The sequence below is a fragment of the Artemia sp. Qi Xiang Cuo genome, chromosome 19 (assembly GCF_049724085.1).
Source record: "Artemia sp. Qi Xiang Cuo chromosome 19, ASM4972408v1, whole genome shotgun sequence".
Lineage (NCBI taxonomy): Eukaryota > Metazoa > Arthropoda > Branchiopoda > Anostraca > Artemiidae > Artemia > Artemia sp. Qi Xiang Cuo.
In genome coordinates this window covers 46,128,768-46,150,360 of record NC_142812.1, presented here as the reverse complement: position 1 = coordinate 46,150,360, position 21,593 = coordinate 46,128,768, and the positions used below count along the sequence as shown (strand labels likewise).

General features: G+C 34.1%; 2 protein-coding genes across 2 annotated transcripts in view; one reads left to right on the top strand and one right to left on the bottom strand.

Annotated features, from left to right (window-relative positions):
* The window catches only part of LOC148940917 (protein tolkin-like), a 267,546-nt gene extending 251,590 nt beyond the window's left edge, over window positions 1-15,956 (top strand). The window contains exons 14-17 of the mRNA XM_089105473.1: window positions 7,056-7,309; window positions 10,493-10,706; window positions 11,498-11,748; window positions 15,598-15,956. Of these exons, the coding sequence (XP_088961599.1) occupies window positions 7,056-7,309; window positions 10,493-10,706; window positions 11,498-11,748; window positions 15,598-15,846 (968 nt within the window). The 3' untranslated portion in view covers window positions 15,847-15,956. The remainder of the gene's footprint in view (window positions 1-7,055; window positions 7,310-10,492; window positions 10,707-11,497; window positions 11,749-15,597) is intronic.
* Window positions 15,957-16,180: 224 nt separating this feature from the next.
* Window positions 16,181-20,323, bottom strand: LOC148940916 (methionine aminopeptidase 1-like). The gene is made up of 2 exons (XM_089105488.1): window positions 20,227-20,323; window positions 16,181-16,408 (listed from the first exon to the last, which is right to left on the bottom strand). The coding sequence occupies exons 1-2, from the start codon at window positions 20,270-20,272 to the stop codon at window positions 16,242-16,244; spliced, it is 213 nt and encodes a 70-aa protein (XP_088961614.1). The 5' UTR covers window positions 20,273-20,323; the 3' UTR covers window positions 16,181-16,241.
* Between the last annotated feature and the right edge of the window lie 1,270 nt (window positions 20,324-21,593).

Genomic DNA, 21,593 nt, shown 5'->3' with positions numbered 1-21,593 from the left:
ATAATAAATATTTTGTATAACCTTGAACAAGCAAGGGGTCCTTAAAAAACTGTCAAAACTGTCAAAAAAAAGTATTTTCGGTTTATAAAATCATATTAAATTTGTGACGTGTAACATACCTTTGTTTTAATTATCACAGCAAAGATGTGTTAGTTACATGCAGCCTAGTACACGCCTCTTGTTGAGTTTATTTTGCTCTAATGTGTATCTGGGAGGATTTCCACCATTAAATAGTAATAATTGAAGGTTAAACAATTAACCAGTATGTGCATATTAAATAATTAAGCAATATTCTAGACAATTTTATATGAATGACAACAAATTTCCAAAAAAGTATGAGATTCTGATATTTTGAGAACACATATTCATGAGATTTCAGAGTTAAGAAAACGCCAAAAACCGTGAATTAGATGCAACTGGAGCCCCAAAGAAAAAAAAAGAAAAAAGTTACAAGCCGTCTAATATCAACTAATGAGAATTATGTTTGCATATTTAGTAACTAGAATTTTTAGTTTCTATAAATCAGTCATCAATCCACAGAGATGTATTGAAGCTTTACAGCTTCGGCCACGTGCCTGGTGTCAATTAGCACAATAAGCTATGTTGCCACATACCAATTATTCCACCTGATTAAATAAAAAAAATACACTAAAAAAACACACCACAAAAATTGTTGATTCGCTTTAACCACCAAATGCGTTTGGCAGTACAGATACAGTCAACTAAAGCATATAGATCAGTCCTGCATAAAAAAGCCTGTTGCAGGTCTTTAGGAATCATGTTGGAATATAAGCTTGATTATTTCTTAGAAATTCTTCTCCGTTAGAAATTTAATCCTATATTTCCTTATTTGTTCTAATTCATTTAAATATTAAAGACTCATTGAATTTACTTCGTGTGTCAAAATATTGTAAGTAGGCTAAGTTGTTTCCCGACGCATTGTTGAAGTCTTAATTCCTTGCAATAATTCCTTGTAAAATTTCGGTAGAAAACTATGTGTTGGCTGAATAGTGATTTACACTTTGCCATTTCCACTAGGATATCGTGTTCTAAGCCCTATATGTGCATATATTAGTGCACTAGTCTATTCTTTCGGTTGTTTCGAAATCATGAAGGTTTTAGAGCAGTGCCACATTTTTGCCATTGTTGTCAAGTAGAGCCGCGATAATAAATAAGCGAACTGATCAGTTAGTCCAGGGGCCAAGACCTAAAAATGTGACACCTCCATGACACATCTGTTTCACGCAACCTGACAGCAGTTTCTAGTCATATCAAACCCGCTGATTACGATTATACCCGGGAATAGGTACCTCCGAGGGGTGCTTGACCCTTAAAAATGACCTGAGATATTAAATAGTACTATCTAGTGAATTTCACTTGCAGCCCAATACGTTTCGGTCCTTTTAGCTGCAACTTAACGTAACTGAGCAAAAATGTAAGCAAGTTAGTGATAAAAAAAAAATAAAAAAAAATTGAATAAACTGTCATAATTAGTTTATTGAGAAATCGTTTATAATCCTTATAGGATATAGATCATAAAATGAAAATATATTAATAGATAATAAAATAAAAATTAGTTATCATCATAAGAATCCAACACACATGCACCTCCACAGCTACATAGCAAGCTACAATTTTTTATTCCTTCACAGCCACAACTCCATATTCAGTCTTTCATCTTTTTCAGACTGTCTTTTCATGAAGAGCACCATGCACTTTTGATGGTACTTTGCCTCAAGTCTCACTAATGGAGCATCTTTACAGCTCATCCACAATTGAGGTTCCAAATCTTTCAGTCTTTCTACCTGCTTCTGAATATTATTCTGCCTTTCTAGAGTAGTTATCTGCTTTACATTCATTTTCTTTTTTTTGTGCTGCCTTTTAAGCTACAAAAAAGACAGCATTACCTGTATTCAAAGTTCCCTTTATGTGACTTACTGTCTCTATGTAGTGTTTGCCTCCTTTTAGTTGACAAAAATTATGATTGAGTTTGGTTAGAAGACTCCTGATGACTTTTGAAGGAATAGAATTTCTGGCGGCATACTCTGTGCCAGAACAAGTCTGTTTTAGAAAAGTTAGGCTTTGTAAAACTTTTTCTCAATGCCCTGTAGCCAAATGTACATGAACAGTTTGATGCCAAGAAGGAAATCACAAGTTGAATGTCTGTAACCTTATGTAAAGGAGCACTTTGCGTTTCCTGACACAATAGGCATGATTCTGGTTTAAATACTGCATTCTTTGGACTGTGCATCAGCTTCAGGCTTTTTGAAGCAAGTTGATCCATTCTTCTGAAATAAATCTTATTTGAATACTACTGGAGTAGTTTAAATCTTATCCTGTTACATGAAATTGTAAGGTCACAATTTATGAAGAGAGAAGAATGTAACAGAAAAAGATATTTTGTAATGCTAGATTCAAACATTCTTGCCATTTTTCGGGATACTAATCCCCTTTTTTTAACATGTAGTGCCACTTGACAGAAATCGATTTTTGCTTAAAAAAATAAAAGATTTGAATAAGATTTTACAGATTTATGAAAAAATCTCAAAACAGATATGATTATTATAATTGGATAGAGTATTGATTTTTGAATTTAATTGTGTGTTTATTTCTTAGGCTGAGTTCCAACCCACCTACCAGGGTAAGTTATCACAGTAAGGTCACAACCTACAGAATAACATGGTAACAAGTGACCATAAGGTGACACCACTAGATTAATCTTAATACAAACATCACAATAAAGAATTAAACAAGATTTCATTAGAATTTGCTGTTTTTGTGAAAGCAAATAAGTGAGTCAAACACTTAATCTTGATATATTCAATCTTGTAACATATGCACTGTAACCCCAATACAATATTCTTGCTTTACAGTAAATCTCTGGTATTCCTAAGAAATTGCAAATATTAACCAGAGAAGTTAATATTATACTATGATTTTACAGCATTAACTTTGGTCAAAATATCAATTTCGTCTGAATGTCTTAGCAACAACAATTTAGTAGCAAGTGACCTGTGTCCTAAAGTAATCAAACAGTGCATTAAGTGTATAACATCAACAGTAATTGTGTCCTAAAGACTTGTATTCAAAAATTTCTCCATGCATGTTGCTGTCTGCAAAGTATTTGCATTGTTTTAATTGACAAGCAATGTGATATAGTTTGGTCAGAAGACTCCTGGTAACTTTTGCAGGAATAGAATTTCTGGCAGCACACTCTGTGCTGGAACAGGCCTGTTTAAGAGAAATAGAGCTTTTTTAAAAATTTTTGCAATGTTCTGTGACAAAATATACAAGAGCAATTTGGTGATAAGAAGGAAATAACACATGAAATGTATATGAATTTATGTAAAGGACCACTTTTAGTTTGCTGACACAATAGGCATAATTTTGGTTGAAATACTGTGTGCTTTTGACAATGCATTAGCTTCAGGCTTGTTGAAGATAGTTAATTCATCCTTTTGAAAGAACTCCAAAGTTAAAATGCTGTTAGATCAGAATAAATCTTTTGTCCCTTACCTAATATTGCAAGGATTTACTTTATAAACAATTTACTTTATAAATAAAATTAAACAGAGAAATATACTATAAAATGCAACATTAGATTGTAATAATATAACTGTAGATTCAATTGGATCTACTTTTGATTACTAGTACATTTGAAATGGTTACTGTTATGCATAGTTAAAATAATTTAAGCTAATGAAAAGCCTCAAAAGAAATTTTAGACAAATCTAATGGTTAACAGTCCACCTTCTATATGGTATAATAGAAATTCTATAGTACACTGGTGAAACAGTGATAAGCAATCCAAATACTGATTGTCTTATTTTACTTCTTGTATGTGTGATGCTCCAAAATAAAATAGGAAAATGAAACTTTCAGTGATGGGTCTACAATCTAAAGTATGTCTTGGGAAGACATTTTGAAGTTCCTACTTCTACTTCTTCTCCAACTGGAGGGTCCTGGCCTTTAATGACCTTTAAAAATCTGTGTTTTACAAAAGTGAAACCTTGATAAATAGATATTATGCTTAAAATGAAGTAAAACAAAATTGTTTTCAGTTTCAAAACTTTGTTCAGTCCCAATTTATATGGTTTTAAAGATATGAAAATAAATTTCATAATTTGTGAAAAAAAAACAACAGTGATATGGCTTAAAATTCTACTCAAATGACAGGAATTGCATTTTCAGAACTAAAGCCAGAGAAAAAGAAACTGATAACTGAAAATTAAGGTAAAATGTTGTTTTGTCAAAATTTCAATATATATAGCCCTGTCATGTAGGCAAATTTCAGGACCCTCTAGAGGGAGAAGGAGTGGAAGTAGGTACTTCAAAATACCTTCCCGGGACATTCTTTAGCCTGTAGACCCATTCCTGAAAGGGTAAATATTTACCAAATCATATTATTGAGTTATGAATAAAGTGAATATACCACTTGATGCCTTTTTTATGCTCTTTACAAGTATAATAATCATTTTTGTCAGGAATGAATTTTAGCCCCTACCCTTATATATACCAATTCAGGGTATATATTTGGGTCAATATATACCAAATCATATTATTGATTTAGGTCTAAAGTAAAAAACCAATTCGTGGCCTTTTTTTAGTGGTTATACAAAAAATATACGATTTTAAATTTGAATTGGGTTTCAGCCCCCCCCCCCTATATCTGTCCCGGCAGCGGTAGGGTAGGGATATGCGATATAGGGGGGGGGGCTGAAATTCTATTCCGATATAAATGCTTATTATATTCGTAATCAGCATAAAAAAAAGGGTAAAATTCTACTTTAGTTACTTTTACCTATCTTGGAAAGGGGTGAGGTTAGGAAACTGAAACTTTCAGGAATAGGTCTACAGGCTAAAATATGGCCTGGGAAGGTAGTTTGAAGTACTTGTCTCCTCTCCTTCTCCCTCTAGAGGATCCTGAAATTTGCTTACATGACAGGTCTATAACTATTGAAATTTTGACAAAACAATATTTTACCTTAATTTTCAGTTATAAGATTCCTTTTCTCTGGCTTTAGTTCTGAAAATGAAATTCCTGCTATTTGAGTAGTATTTTAAGCCTTATCAATTCTAATTTTCAAAACTTAGGGAATGTATTTGCATTTCTTTAAAATTCCATATATCAGGATTGAGCAAAGTTTTTAAGCTGAAAACAATTTTCTTGGACTTCATTTTAAGCAAAAGATATACTTTGCAAGGTTTTACTTTGATAACACACAGATTTTCTAAGGTCATCAAAAGCCAGGGCCCTCTAGAGGGAAAAGGAGTGAAGGTAGGTACTTCAAAATACCTTCCCAGGACATAGTTTAGCCTGCAGACCCATCCCTTGAAAGTTTCATTTTCCTAACCAAACTCCTTTCCAAGATAGCCAAAAGTAGCTAAAGTAGAATTTTACCAAAAAAGGCATCAAATGGTGTATTCACTTTATTCCTAACTCAATAATATGATTTCATAGATATTGACCTATATTTGCACATTAGGGGGGTGGGGGAAAGTTTATACTTACCTCTCATTTACATTAGAAATAAAATTTACCCCCACCCCCCTAACCTGCAAATATATACCCTGAATTGTATAAACAGGGGGGGGGCAAGGTTAAAATCAATTTCTGACAAAAATGATTATTATATTTGTAAAAAGCCTAAAAAAAGGCATGGAATGGTATATTCACTTAATTTGAAACTCAATAGGCCTAATATGATTTGGTAAATATTGACCAAAAAAGGCACTAAAAGAGCATTTTGAGCCTTTCTTGATCCTTGATATAACTTCAAATTCTGTAGTCACAATAAAAATTGTGCTTTCAAAACTTAGACCCAAAGAAATCAATAAGCTAAACAGCCAAAACTAAGGTAGATAATTTCTGTCAAAATTTACATTGCCTGTCTCTTAAAAAAACCTCCCAAGGGTATAGTCTAGTCTAGCCTATATTACACCCTAAATTCATTCCTGATTATCTCATTTTCCTACCTACCTGCTATTTTACAAGATAGAAAAAAACTCATCTATAACTCTGCCTATTGTTGAAAAGAAAGGAATTCAGAAAAGAAAAAGGACTGATAATTTCCTATTTAAGAAAAGAAATAGGCCTAGCCTAAGACTGATATAGCCTAGAGGGTTCTGAACCTGTTAATAGTTCCTTTCGAGAGTTCTTTTCAATTCGATGGTTAAGGAGTAATCATACTTTTTTCTTCGGAATTCAATACTCTATCCAAATATAATGATTATTCCAAATACTAATTTTCTAACTTTATTTGTTGACCATTATTTCCCTTTCTTCTTTAAATTGCACGAGTCGCATAAGCCTTAAACAGATAGCTTTACAAACTTGAAAAAACTGTAAACAAAACTCTCGAGATAGTTTTTTCCTAATCTTTCAGGTCATTTTTAAGGGTCAAGCACCCCTCGGAGCTACCTATTCCCGGGTATAATCGTAATCAGCGTGTTCGATATGACTAGAAACTGCCTCAAATTGCGTGAAACAGATGTGTCATGACGACCTGAAAATAAGCATCTTTTTGTCTATTGGCTCCCGTACTAAGTTGAGTCTCATACTGATTTTCGTCGTAATTATTCAAACATTAGGAATCTGTTTATTCCCAAGGGCCACCAGTCCTGTGGTGGCGTAGTGGGTTAACCATGCCTTAGTAATAAAGGACTAAGAAATGGAAACCGGTTAGAGCAAGACACTGCAAGTCCTACGAAGGGACCATAGTAGTCCAGAAGTGTTGTTAATCCGATTACTTTTACCTAAAGGCAACAACAACTTCAAGGAAAGCTATACCTTTTGCAGCTTTTTGATGCCATGTGTTTTTAGCTTGTTTCTTTTTTGTGCTGAAGGTCTAACCACGTTTCTTTTTGTTCATATTTAGCGCCAGATACTATCAAAAACTGCATGTCGAGGTCTTTTTCATCAAAAATTAATTAAATTATATGTTTATGCATTTTTCTGCTAAAATAATTCAATCAGATTACATTTTAGAGTCCTTGGTAATTTAATAGCATTCCAATATAATGGGATGAAATTGTAAAACTTAAATCTATTTTAGATAAAGACGAGTGTGCTATTGGAAATGGGGGATGTCAGCAAGAATGTCGAAATACCTTAGGCTCTTTTCATTGCGCTTGCTTCAATGGCTACACACTGCATGAAAACGGATATGATTGTAAGGAAGGCGGGTGTAAACATGAGATTGTTAATGCCATCGGAGAAATTTTCAGTCCAAACTACCCCGATTACTACCCAATGAAGAAAGATTGCGTTTGGCATTTCGCAACGACTCCTGGTCATCGCATCAAATTAGTAAGTGTGCTTCCAAATTTTACTTTTACCCTCTAATGTGTCAGGAATTTGTCTACGAAAAATTCGTCAAACCATGTCTTTAGACAATTTGTCAAAAATTACTAGACTAGAGGAATTAAAAAGACTTAAAGAAGAATTTAAGGAATTACTAGAAGAGGAGGAACGAATTAAAGCTTAGTACTTTTAAGGTCATGTCTTCATTGCTTTTTTCCGCACCGGTTTCTTTTATTTGGTTGTTATTCTATTTCTATAATGATATTTATTCTCTCCTTTCTCTTTGCTTTGGTAAGTTTTTGCTGGTATAGTGCTCTTTAAATGTTCTACTTTGAGGTTCCATTCTCTATTTTTTATATTCTTTTACGTAAATATTGTGTTTTTTACGTCAATTTTTTTGGGGGGCACGACTCCACTTTTATTGTGATTTTTCCCTTACTCCTTTCCCTTTTTTTTTCTTTTCCCATTTTTCTCTCTTTTGTTTTGCTGATTTAACGTTATTTTATTGTATGCAGTATTTTGAGGTTCTTAGGAATTTTAGGTACTGATGTAGCTGTAATTTCTTTCCTTTCATTTGTTCATTCGCTTGTTTCTTTTTTTACGAATTAATTACGAATTTTCCATTAAAAAATGTCATAAAGTATATCTTGAATTTTTTCTTCTTTTAAGATCGTTTCAGTAGCAAGTTTCCTTTTTACTTTCGAACAAATAAATTTTTGACAATTACCCAGAATGACTTTCCTAATGTATGTTGTTCCTTGATTAGGGAAAGTGGCCTAAAGAAATGTCGGTACTAATTAAGAATCCAATAAACACGCGAGAAAGACCGCATCGAAATCTCGAAGATGCTTTATGAAAAACAGGTTTTTGCTGCCTTGTGAGGTATTGCTCACTCCGTGAAAAAGATTTAAACTTTAGCTGTTTGGGTTTGAAGGGGCAAAAAAAGGTATCTTGGTTAGGTTACGTATTTAATATATGCTATGCTTTACCCCCAACCCCCTAATGTGCAAATATATACTCCAAATTTGATCATAAACTATTATATTTTCATCCTATTTTGTTTTATTTCTTTAGCATTAACCAAACTTCACTTCTCGCGTGTCTACTGGATTCTTAATAAGTACCGAAATTTCTATATTGGTCCCTCAGCATATAGGCCTTTGAGGAGATCGAGTTTGTTTGAACAGCCTATGGAATGAGGGTACATTCCTCTTATACTCCCTGGAAAGAGGATTATTTTCATTAATTCTTAAGTAGTTTCAGATGAATAATCAAAATGAAACATTTTTGCGAAAGCCGTTGACTCTAAACTTGCAACTAATTCTTTTTGAGGCTATCGCCTAGCTCAGGTGATATTAAGAAAAGCAACATTTCAAAGATATCATGTTTCGGGTAGATCCAGAGTCCTTAGCCGTGCGTTATTAAAAGAGGATTCTTTCGTTTTTGACTTTACTTGCAAATTTTCGGGAGTTCTAGATCTTTTTGCAAGGTTTTTTTTTTTATCAATCAGTTATCTCCTTGACTAGTATAAGTAATAGTAGTAGTTGTTTTAATTTATTTTCAAAAACCACAAACAAAATAGGTTTGTAGCAGACCAAAAGCGTCGGTTCTGAGGGTGGTCAACAACAACAACAACAAAATGACAAAAATTAGGCACAAGGAAATTAAGGTGTTGCAGGGTGAAATCGCATACCGAGAATTATATAAATAAATAATTCCCACACAGTAGAACTACGTAATATCGTGATGCCTAAATAAATAAATTATTTACTTAATAAAATGCAAATTTTTCATCAATTGAAATTATTATTCAATTAGTAATGCAAAGAAATATCCCAAAAATTAATATAATAAATGAAAAATTGATAACATAATAAATAAAATATAATAGAAAAATTTACAAATAATAAAATAATATAAGTAAATAAAAAATAAATAAAAAATAATATATTAAATAACAATAAATCACAAATTAAAATTAGTAAAATAAATAATAATAAACACCCTAAAATTAATAATAAATACGACCAATTCAATAAATAAATAAAAGAATAAACAATATCACAGGAGGCGTTTCAGAGCTTAATTGACATTAATGATAAATACTAATCATACAAATTAACAATATTAATGATTAAAAATCGTGATTAAAAATTAATGATACAAATAAGATAAGTAATGTTGACTAATTCTCGTTCCATAACACTGGGTTGTACAAAATTGAGGCTACAAAGACCCATTGCCTTCACCCCCCCCCCCATAATGATATAATATAGCACCAATAGTTGCTGCGCCTTTGGTGCTCCCATCAGATGTAGTATTTTGATATAGGTATTGTCTATCTCTTTTTTTCCCTTTGTAGAGCCTTCCTCGATGATGGCAAAGTGTTCCATTGTTCTCACCGATCCCCAAAACCCCTCTTGACAGCTTCAGACTGGTTTGGACAGACACAAGTCTTTTTCAAAAGAGAGGGCTGTATCACCTTCTTCTCGCTAGCCATCAGAAAGTAGCACCTGATCCTTAGGACCGACACTAGCCAAAAAACTTCTTACTCTTAGTTTGGGCTTTTCCTCAAGGAATTTTCTTGTGTTTCAGTCAGCTCTTCGTATGTCCAGGAGTGATTCCCATGACATGATTCTGGCAGCAATTTTTCACTTCAATCCAGCTTATCTTGGCAGTCTATTCCACAAAATACACTGCCTCATGATCAAACGCTCTACAAAACGGCCAGTGGCTGAATGGTGACTATAATTAGCAGTTGTAGGCCCCTGTTTTGGCTTATTGATCTAGGGGGTGCCTCAACAATTGTGTCCCCCGCCACCCAAGTTCGAAATAATGTCTTTCAGTTCGAAATGAAGCCTTTCAGTTGCCACTTGTCTGCTGTGGCAAAACTGTCAGTTATAACGGTAATTTTGATTAGTGACTCATCTTAGAAGCGTATCTGGTTAAGATGGTCTCTTTGGCCTTTCAATCAAGTTTTTTTTTGTAGCTTAAAGTTATCAAAATTATTTTATTTTTATTTCGGTATTTTAAATTAAAAATCGTTCATTTGTTTCTGAAATTCTATTGTATATATGACTGGAAATTCATATTCTGGGGATGAAGCGAATATGCACTCTCCACGATTTGATTATTACTGAATAAAACTTAGTCCATACTTAATTAAATTTCAATCCAAACCTTTTTTAGGTATTCAATGAATTCGAAATGGAGCCACATCAAGAATGTGCCTACGATCACATTGCCATCTATGACGGTGAATCAACTGATAAACCGACTTTAGGCCGTTTCTGTGGCTCAAAAATACCCCATCCAATAATTGCATCAGCAAGTCAAATGTTTATGGTATTTAAGTCGGATGGATCCGTGCAGAGGAAAGGATTCCAAGCCACTCATGCAACAGGTATTCATATTGGATTTAGACAGATGACGATGAATGTACAACTATGATGCTGTTCAATCTAAAATGCAAAATCTAGACTGCCATACAATTTAACATCATTATAAAAGAAAACAATAATGATAATAGAAGAGAAGAAATAACTTACAGAAAAGCCAACAAAAAATCAAGCTTAAAACTTAAAATTAAGGGAAAAGCATGGTAAGAAAAGATAGAAAAGCAGGAAGTCTGAAATTCTGAAAAAAAAATTAATAAAGACTTAAATTAATATATAAGGCTTATGTTCTATGAGAAACATGCAATTTAGTGAAAAAACTACAACTGTAAATTATAGCAAAGTAAGAAGATATTCATTTCAGTGGATTCATCAGTTTCAGACATATTCCATCCACCGAGCTAGAATTACGATATTACTTAGAATTGTCCTTAGAGAATGATCTGAACCTGTTAAAAAATAGTAATATTTTCCCATTTTTTCAACTTATTTTTTAATCTAAAATTTACAAAACGAATTTTCTAAACTTTAATTTGAAGCAAGAACGTTTTATTTAAGAATAACATTTTGTTTTTAATTTATTTGTGTTTTTTTGTTGGTTTTGTTATGTTTATGTTCTGTTTTTTTTTGTTTTTTTTTTCCTATGACCCGATTGCTTTTTTTTGAAATACATACATACGTACATTTAAATAAAAAGACTGCTGTGTAAAAGAATAAATGATAAATAGTTAGGTTTTTATTATAGTTCAATTGTAATATAAATATTATTTTCAAACACAACTAATTAAGTTTTTTACAGTGTGTGGTGGGCATTTATCTGCAACATCGGAAGCGAAGACGTTTTATTCCCATGCCAAATACGGTGACTCAAACTATGAAAATAGAGAAGATTGTGATTGGATAATAGAAGCTCCCTATGGGAAGAACGTTCGAGTGAAATTTCTTTCATTTGAATTGGAAGATGAACAAGAATGTAGCTATGATTATGTGGAAATTTTTGCAGGATATGACGACTCTGGACCATCTTATGAGCGGTACTGCTCAGTTCATGTAAGTATTTTGTCACTTGAAGCTATGCTTTTGACTTTAGCAAAGAGTAGCTTACAAGACGGAAAATGGTGCTAGTGTCGAAAAAATCCCCATCACCATCTATAGTTTGCCGTTTCTTCAATTTTTTTTTTCAAACTTCAAACTTTTTTCAAACATGAGAAAATCGATGAGAAAACTGACCTGCACGAGGGGAAAAGATTTCAAGCGATAGGTGCGGACATTTTCCTAAAAAGCACAGATAACATACACTTGCACGCACCAAGACTCTAAGCCAAGCATCTCCCTCTTCCTGTTTGTTTTATACAAAGCATTACATAAGTTGGATAAAACTGGTGGTTCTGGATAAAAACCACCAAATCTTGAACTTTAGCCTGCCTGACAGTTGACATTCTTTCTATTTTCAAAAATAATTGCTCAGTTTTGCTCGACGACACACGAAAAACTGATCTGTACACTAGAGAAATGAGTAAAAATTCCTAAGAAATCGATCGACGCTATGGGAAAATCGATCGGTTTTCCCAAGGTACCATTGGTTTTCGAGCATTTCCCCATGCTTCTGAACGGGTTATTATTTGTGGTTTTTTCTGAAGCTGAGATCAGACACTTATTACTACACTAAATTGGTCTTACTTTGGATAATTTTGTATCATCTTTTGAACGATACTGCTCAGTTTATGTGAGTCTTTTTTTTAACAGCACATATAAAAGTTATTTTTCACTTGTGGTCTTTTTTCACAAAAAATTGTGAATCTTTTTTTGAACAGCACATATAAAAGCTATTTTTCACTTGTGTTTTTTTTTTCACAAAAATTTGTGAGTCTTTTTTTGAACAGCACATATAAAAGCTATTTTACACATGTGGTCTTTTTTTTCACAAAAATTTTTGAGTCTCTTTTTGAAAAGCCCATATAAAAGCTTTTTTCACTTGTGGTATTTTTTTCACAAAAATTTGTGAGTCTTTTTTTCAACAGCACACATAAAAGCTATTTTTCACTTGTAGTCTTTTTTTCACAAAAATTTGTGAGTCTTTTTTTCAACAGCACATGTAAAAGCTATTTTTCACTTGTGGTTTTTTTTTCACAAAAATTTGTGAGTCTTTTTTTCAACAGCACACATAAAAGCTATTTTTCACTTGTGGTTTTTTTTTCACAAAAATTTGTGAGTCTTTTTTTCAACAGCACACATAAAAGCTATTTTTCACTTGTTGTCTTTTTTTCACAAAAATTTGTGAGTCTTTTTTTCAACAGCACACATAAAAGCTATTTTTCACTTGTGGTCTTTTTTAACAAAAATTTGTGAGTCTTTTTTTCAACAGCACACATAAAAGCTATTTTTCACTTGTGGTTTTTTTTCACAAAAATTTGTTGAAAAATTTCCAAAGGGAACAAATTATGCATAGTCAGCAGTTATATTGAGCTGAGGAATAATAAGTTGAAACAAACATACATTTCTGAGAAGTATACTTGGAATAAATACTAAAATACACTAATAAATGATAATCGTACTTAATAACACCAAATATTTAACTAATAACTATTTAATAGTTATTTAACGTGTTAGTAAAACTATTTAATTTATTAACAAAATTAATATTTTTATCTAACTTAACCAATATTAACTAATATTAATAACATCAAATGTTGTGTTTTCTCTGCATTATTCAAGAATATTTGTTTGATTCCGTAAATGTCAAGCTTTCTGTTTCTTCTGAGCAACCTGCTCTAAAAATTGTAATCAAACGCATTATTGTTATAATGCATAATATATAACAAAGTATCTACGCAACTTCCTCAGCTAAAAACTTTGTCTCAGAAAAAGTGTAAATAGAAAAACGCTAAAAACTCATAATAAAATAAATTCCAAACCCAGGGGCTACATAGAGCGTAGAGTAATGATAAAACATCAGAGTGTCGTATAGAAGACAACTGACAAAATTCGAAGTATATCGAATGTAGAGCAGTAGAATTCGGAATCTATCGAGTTCAGAGCAGTAATAAAAGGGCTGACTGAATGAGAGTATCGGGATAGAATCAGAGTAGAAGGGCATAAATGCGAAGTGTATCTAGTATACAGAAGGAGTCAAAGAGTAAAATGTCAAAATATATCGAATGCTAAGAAGTAGGGAAAGGGCAGAATGAAGAAAAGAATCGCGTTTAGAGTTAGAGTAGAAGAGGATACATTCGAATTATATCCAGTGTGCAGAAGTATTCGAAGAGTACAATGTCAAAATATATCGAGTATTAAGAGGTAGCGAAAGGGCAGAATGAAGAAGAGAATCGAGTTTAGCGTTAAAGTAGAAAAGAATACATTCAAAGTATATCTCGTGTACAAAAGTAGTCGAAGAGTAGAAAGTCAAAATATATCGAGTGTTGAGAAGCAGGGTGGGTGCTGAATGAAAAAGAGTATCGAGCATAGAGTTTCGGTACAAGAGCAGAAGTTCGAAGTACTTCTAAGGTACAGAAGTAGTAAAAGTGTAGATATAGAAATTATATCGAGTGTAGAGTAGTAATAAAAGTGCAGAATGAAGGAGCGTATCGAGTATAGGGTCGGAGCAGTAGTTGAACTGTATCTAGTGTTGATTATTAGTAGAAGAGTATAAACATGAAGAACATTGAGTACTGAGTAATGAACCGAGGATCAAGATGTGATCATGTTGAAATATATACAGGCTATGGTGGCTCTCGACTATGTCATGAACAACACTCATATTTCTCCTCTCAGGGGGGGGGGGGGTCTTTTTTTTTAAATGACGAAATTCACCGATATGATATAATTAAATCAAAGCAACAAAAAGGAGTGCAATCTCAAGCTATAAACAGTTTCGGGTGATAGTGTCATGTTGAAAAATTGCAAACAACTTAAATCACTATGCTTAGTCTTTAATATGCTTTTATTCTCCTCAACAATTCACTCAGTAACATCAGTTAGGGGGGGGGGCAGGGGGCTGTTTCCATAGGTTCCTTGCTCCCCCCCAGTTTTTAAAAATACCTTTCTGGGGTGTTTCCATTGAAAAAGATCTTTTTTGGTATCTTCACTGGAAAAATTGGAAAAACGAAAGATTTCCCCCTTCCCCATGATGTTGAAAAATAAATCCACCTCCCCCTCCCCCAATAACTTAACAAACAACTTAAGCTATTTTGTTTAGTCCTTAATATCCTTCTATTCTCCTCAATAATTTAATCAATTGCGTCAGTTTGGTTGGATCCACGATCAGGGGCCTATGTCCCCTAGATTTATTCCCCCCCCCCAGATTTTGAAAAATACCTTTTTATGGTATTTCATTGGAAGATGTCCTTTTCGTTTATCATTGAAAAATCGACAAAATTACAAATTTCCCCTCCCAATATTGAAAAATGCACTTTGCCCTCTTCCCCCAAATTTTAGTCGATAGACACCACTGACTCCGCATAAATACATATGTGTCGGACATCGTTGCCATAGTAAAAGTTAGATGGGCCGTAGTGATCCCCAAAAAAATGCCCTGGTAGGACTTCTAAGGACAAACTGAGCGAAAATTTCAATGTGAGTGAAAACAACCTTCAATATTCATAGTTTTCAACTATTGACCTGACACGTCTTCAGTGAACCCTTAACTGCAATATCTAAGGTCCATTAGGATAAAAAGGGAACAATAGAACTACACTCTTGCAGGTCAATTCCTGGAGACATGGAATAGACACGCTTACGGCAGTTCCGATTTATACACTTTTGTTGATTACGTCCCAAACACATTTGGTGGTTAGAATGAATTGAATATTTGTTTGATAAAATTTGTTTTAGTTTATTACTTTTTTTTAGATGTAATGAATTGTATATGACAACAGAGCTTAATTTAATTTCCTATTACAGGCCCCACAAGAAATAATATCTTTGGGTGAGGCACTTATGATCCGATTTAGAAGTGATGACACTATTGTCAGTAAAGGCTTTTCTGCCTCCTACGTTGCCATAGATGATAGTGAAAATGAAGACTTGCCAATTCCAACAGTGTCTACCAAAACAAAATCTGGCATTACTAAACTAAAAATGAGAGATAGTGGCAACCATGGACGTAGACACAGAAGCCGTTCTCGAAATTTACGCAGACATTCCTCGTGATTTATTAAATAATTTTATCGAGTTTAAAAACGGTGCATAATCTCTTGATTTCTGCTGTTGGGTTGAAAGAAATCCTAATAAATTGTAATATTTTTAAATAAGACAGCTACGTCAGTCAATCGTAGCTGTAGACCATTGTAGTAGGTAATATCAATAAGTGCTAGTGTCTGCACCGTTTTAAGCAGTTTGCACCGTTTCTGTACCGGTCTCGGTTAAACGATTCCTTTTATTCGTAAATCAAATTTAGTTCAAACCCCTTCCCCCCTGGATACAGCCTTGTCATGACGTAATAAAACGCCAATAGGAGAAACAGACGATAATTAAAAAACACAAATCCACTTTAAAGTTTTAATTTATATAGAAAATATGAATACAATCTTAGTTATACTTAATTACTAAAGCTTATCCATAAAATGGGGTTGTCCATTATTTGTTAATCGTTCTGTTAATACATCACAACCTGTATCTGTAACTAAAAACGTTTGTTCAAACTGGGCAGATAATTTCCCATCAACGGTAACAGCAGTCCAATCATCGGGCCACAAAGTATCACGCCATGTTCCTACAATAAAAAATGGTCAGAAAAAAACTTAAAAAGACTAATTTCTTCTCCAGATACACTAATTTTCTTTTCCTGCTACTCAAAGGATATTTCTGAGGACTTAATGGATTATGCAAATACCAGCGATTCATTGAAAGAACAAGACCCGCACAAAAAAGACAAGAACGTTGTTTAAAAAACTAACAAGCCATTAAATAGCCTCGAGAAAATATCAGAACAGTGAGACCTGAAGGAGCGGGGGAGTTCCCAAAACTATGCACATGCTTGATGAAAATCCGTACACATCTAACCAAATCTATGCTCGGAATTCCCACATTTTCAAAATCATGTGTAAGAGAAGTAAAATGAATTGGTTTGGTAGTTTAATTTATCACTTTCAAAAAGCAGCCACAAAGTGCGACTCAGATTTAGGATATCATCAGCATACGTAAGTAAAGAGACGTCTAAACCCCCGTAAATACAGGTGGACTCAATAGAACTTTGAGCTGGAATGACTGAATTATTAAAAAGCGCGGGGGAAGTGAGACCCCCTTGTCTAATGCCCTTTAGCACATTAAAGAGCTCTGAACCGCACTTCACTTTGGCACGAAGATGTTTTTACATGTATCGAAGACGCTTTATAACTGAGAAGTCAACCCCTCTCTTTAGAGCTTCTACCAAGATCTGGGCAAAAATACACGAATCAAATGCTCTGGCAATGTCCAGTGCACATAGAACAATAAAATCCCCGGAACCTTCCACATCTGCAAGAACCGTAAAAAGGGGAAAAAAGAGCATTCTCACGACTAAGTTCGGTCTGAAAACCGAACTAATGCGCAGGTAGAGAACGCTTTCGGGAAAAATCTTTAAGAATAACGGACTCAAATGTCTTAAAAGTCGTACTTGAGACGATTATAGGCCGGTACGGTTAACAATCATTAAGATCGTTTTTCTCTTTTTTCGGTATAGGTGTAATCTGGCCAAACTGTTGAGGTACAATACCAGAAGAAATAGACATTTAAAAAAGTAACGAAAGTTGCTGCAACAAAAGACTACTACAATGTTCAAAGTGTTTAGCAGATATAAAATCAATACCGGCAGAAGATTTTTTCTTAGTTTTTTTTAGATTAAACTCAGTATCAGACGGCGTCACTATAAAAGCAGAACGAATAGAATTCGCAAACAAACGATCAAGCTCTTTTTCATATTTACTTTCTGCAAGAAGGTTAGGAGACGAAAACTTACTTTTATAACAATCAATACAGCTTTTTTTGGAATACTACTGAAAGAATTCCGGTCACTGCGTTTAAAACTTTTACACAAAAGTGAAGGATCACTAGCTATCTTATCGATATTTTTTTGGATCAACATTATTTTGTGGTCTTTAAGGGCTCTTGTGAACTTTCTTCTTGTCTTCAGATGCAAATCGTTCATCATACTGGAGCACGGTTTTTCGGATTCGTTCCAGATTCGGAGCCACAATTTAGCTGAATTACAAGCTGCAACAAGACTTTGATTTTTAGACCAGTCGGTGATTTCTGTCTTTTTGCGAACACGTCTAGATGGGACTGCACATTTTTCTGCGCATCGAAGCGCATGGTTGATTTCTGCAAGATAAATCGTAATCTGTATTTCGATCTCGTACTTACTAATATAAGACCTGCATTCTGAACTAAGCAGGTGAAAAGGAACTTTAATTTTGTTGAGTAACATGTCACACTCGGACATAAATAACTGACGATCAACGTGACTCCATTCTTGAACACAAACCACTTTCCCTCTTGCAGAGTTTTGCTTTCAACATTGCACTCAATTGTCGCACAAATAGGTAAGTCGTCAGAGTAGTAGCCTTCACAAAGTACAGTGGCTTGTTTGATCGAAAAGGAAGAAACAACATGATCGAGGTTCGAAGTTGAAGAGCTGGGGCCAACATAGGTATAGGATTCGTTTTCGTCAACTAATGAATACGAAGGAGGAATGGAGCTCCAAAGAAGCTGACTTCTGGGGAGCGTTTTATCAGTCAAATCACAGTTAAAGTCACTTATTAATATCGAACGAGGGACTGCGGATTTTGCGTTTTTCTTGATCAGCTTACACAGTTTCTTGCAAGCCCCCATAAACTTCGCCTCGGATTTCTCGTTACGATAGTTTGTTGGTAGGTAAACATTTATTATGGACGTGTTCAGATATGAAACTGCAAGAATATGATCCCCTGCTTCGATCAATTTACAGGGTAAGCGAGTCAGAATCGCGAGGCCGCCGGAGGGGCGTCCACAAGCTGCTGTTATTTTTGGCGGAGAGAAAAACACTGTGCAATCCGACGAGATTTTAATCAATTCCCTTTTCTCTTCTGACAAAAAATGCTCTTGGAGGCAAATAATATCATATTCTTTGAGAAACTGGGTCAAAATAGGAATTCTATCATAAACTTTTCCGTTTATATTCCATGATAGAATCGAAGTTGAACGCCGCATTATTTCGAAATCTGTTTTAGCAGAGATTGATTTACGGGACACTTGTAGCTATAGCAGGGATGATTAGTAGACTTGCATAGTGCACATTTTTTCGGTCTAGAACAGGGATCATTTTTAGAACTAGAGTGTCCTTTTTCGCCGCAAACTGAACAAATAGAAGAGTTCTTGCACGTGCGTGAAATATGCCCATAGGCTTGACATTTGTAGCACCTTGGAGGAAGAAATAAAAATTCTGAAACCCGAATTTTCTCGAAATCAATCGCTGGCGGATTTGCTATCGCATTCATTAGATCAGTTTTTGACTCGAACTGCAACCTGAACGAGCGGGAGTGACCAATTTGCTTGGCAACAATGCATTTAGAAATAAGGGTTTGCATATCATCTTCTAGAAAATCAACTGGGATGCCTCTAATGATCCCGAAGTAGGCACTACTTTTAATCTTGGACTCGACGTTTGGGCTACCGCTCGCAAGAGTCTGTAGCACAGCAGTTGGGGCCAGGGAGGGTATATCTGAACTCTCACGATTCATAAAGGCATCTAACTTGTTTGAGATCTGGGTCATTTGTCTAGTAAGAACGGCGGACACTTCGCCATGAACATAGGAGGACCTCAGCAGGTTCTACAATAAAAAACGTCGGAAGATTAATATTTATTTTATCGCAGTCCTCAGAGACTAGAATCATTTCAATCACGTTGTCATGTGGTTTTACTTTAATAGACACTCTTGTGGTGATTTTAGCTGCTTCCCATAGGATCGTTTTTGCATCATTAATATCGTCTTTTTGGAAAAATTCAATTGTCTTTTTAACAATTTCAGTACTCCGATTTCCTGCCTTTATTGCTCTTGTTCAAGATCGCATTCCAAACTAGCTTTTCAGACATTTCAAAAACATGCCCCAAGGGCAATGATATTATTTTAATTCTATTGTTCTCCAATATAGGTCACTGATCATAACAATATTAATACGAAAATCCAAAGTAATCCAAAATCCATATATGTATATATATATATATATATATATATATATATATATATATATATATATATATATATATATATATATATATATATATATATATATTGGTTCGTACCTTCAAATATATATATATATATATATATATATATATATATATATATATATATATATATATATATATATATATATATATATATATATATATATATATATATTTACTTAGGGAGTGGCGCCAAAGCCTGAAATTTTCTTCTCCCTCGATTAAGATAACTTTTATATCGTAGATTCGGCTCTGTCGACACTGATTAATATTTGGCTTGCCCTCCAACGGTATAGGAACCCAGAACCCAATAAAAGGAAAAAAAAAACAATTAATAAAACTCGTACCTTCATTTATCATTGGCTCAATTGTAAACACGTGACCAGGCTTCATTACACCAATGGCTTTATTCCCTAAAAATAGTAATTAGGTCATCAAAATAATAAACACAAATTGGTCATTTGCTAGAAACAGTAAATCGTGAAAAAAAAAAATAAAGGTAAAAATAAACACAGTTTTATTCTTTGGAAATAAAAATTAGGTCCAGAATCCATCATTTACCATAGTCATATAATAGCATATATCATACAATGTATATAGCTATATATTAGGACCAGAAATTCGAAGAAAAAATCGGAAAGAAATACACAAAATATCGGTAGCACTTCTTGTAATAAGGGAAAAGAAAAACATTGACAGTTTGTTTGATGGCAAAAAAAAAAAAATAAAACCTTAATAAATGACAGAAAAAATGTCAGGAATTTCTGGAAAAAAAGAGAAAATGAAACCTTTCGCAATGGTGGTCTTGTGGCACAATGCTATTAAATCCTAGTTGAGAACATTAATTGAGATTAAAAATATAAGAACAAAACACAGAATTATTATCGAATTATTTAATTTAAAAAGTAAATTGGCTGTCATTCTTTAGTATAAGGTAAAAAAAAAGGTAAAGAATACGGCATTGGGCTTTACAGTCCCTACATGTGGTGCTGATCTCCGTTTCTTAGCCCTTCAGCCAGGAATTGCAATGGGAGGTTGGGGGCCAACCATTCTATGCTCTCGCACACGCTTCCTGTGTACCTTCCCCAAATATCTCCAAGTACCCATTTAAAGCTGGGTGGACTCTGGCTGAGCTTACAGAGTCACGGCACTGACTCCCGTCCCAAACCAAATAATTGGATACGCTAGGATTCGAACTCCCGCCCTCTCAGACAAAGAATCGTATATCCAGCGTACCAATCCACTTGGCTAGGACGTTGGTTAATTCTTTAGTATAAAGTTTATTTTATGTCCCCTGTATTGAGGGAACGGTTCTGTTCATGCTTTTTTTTTGCCCATTTTGGGAGAGTTTGAAGATCTTTTATCAACATAACATAAAAGCTTAGAAAAAAAAACATAACATAAAAGCTGAGGTAAAAAAAAAGACTCGGGACAAACGACTCTAGACGCGTTAGCTTTTTGCAAACTCTACCATCCTAGACCATTGGCCACTTTTAAATATGAATGCACGTGCAACTAAAAAGATCGAAGACAATAACGAGTGCCTGGGTCCGGGCTTCCGGTACTATATATGCATATATAAGTAGCTAAATATAATAGAAAAGACATATAACATATGAGCAAAGCTACTGCACATTATGCAGGGAAGCGCATAGGGCGGGGATCTTGGGGCCCTCTCCAAAAGACCTTAATTTTTCCAGAATTTCTGGGCACC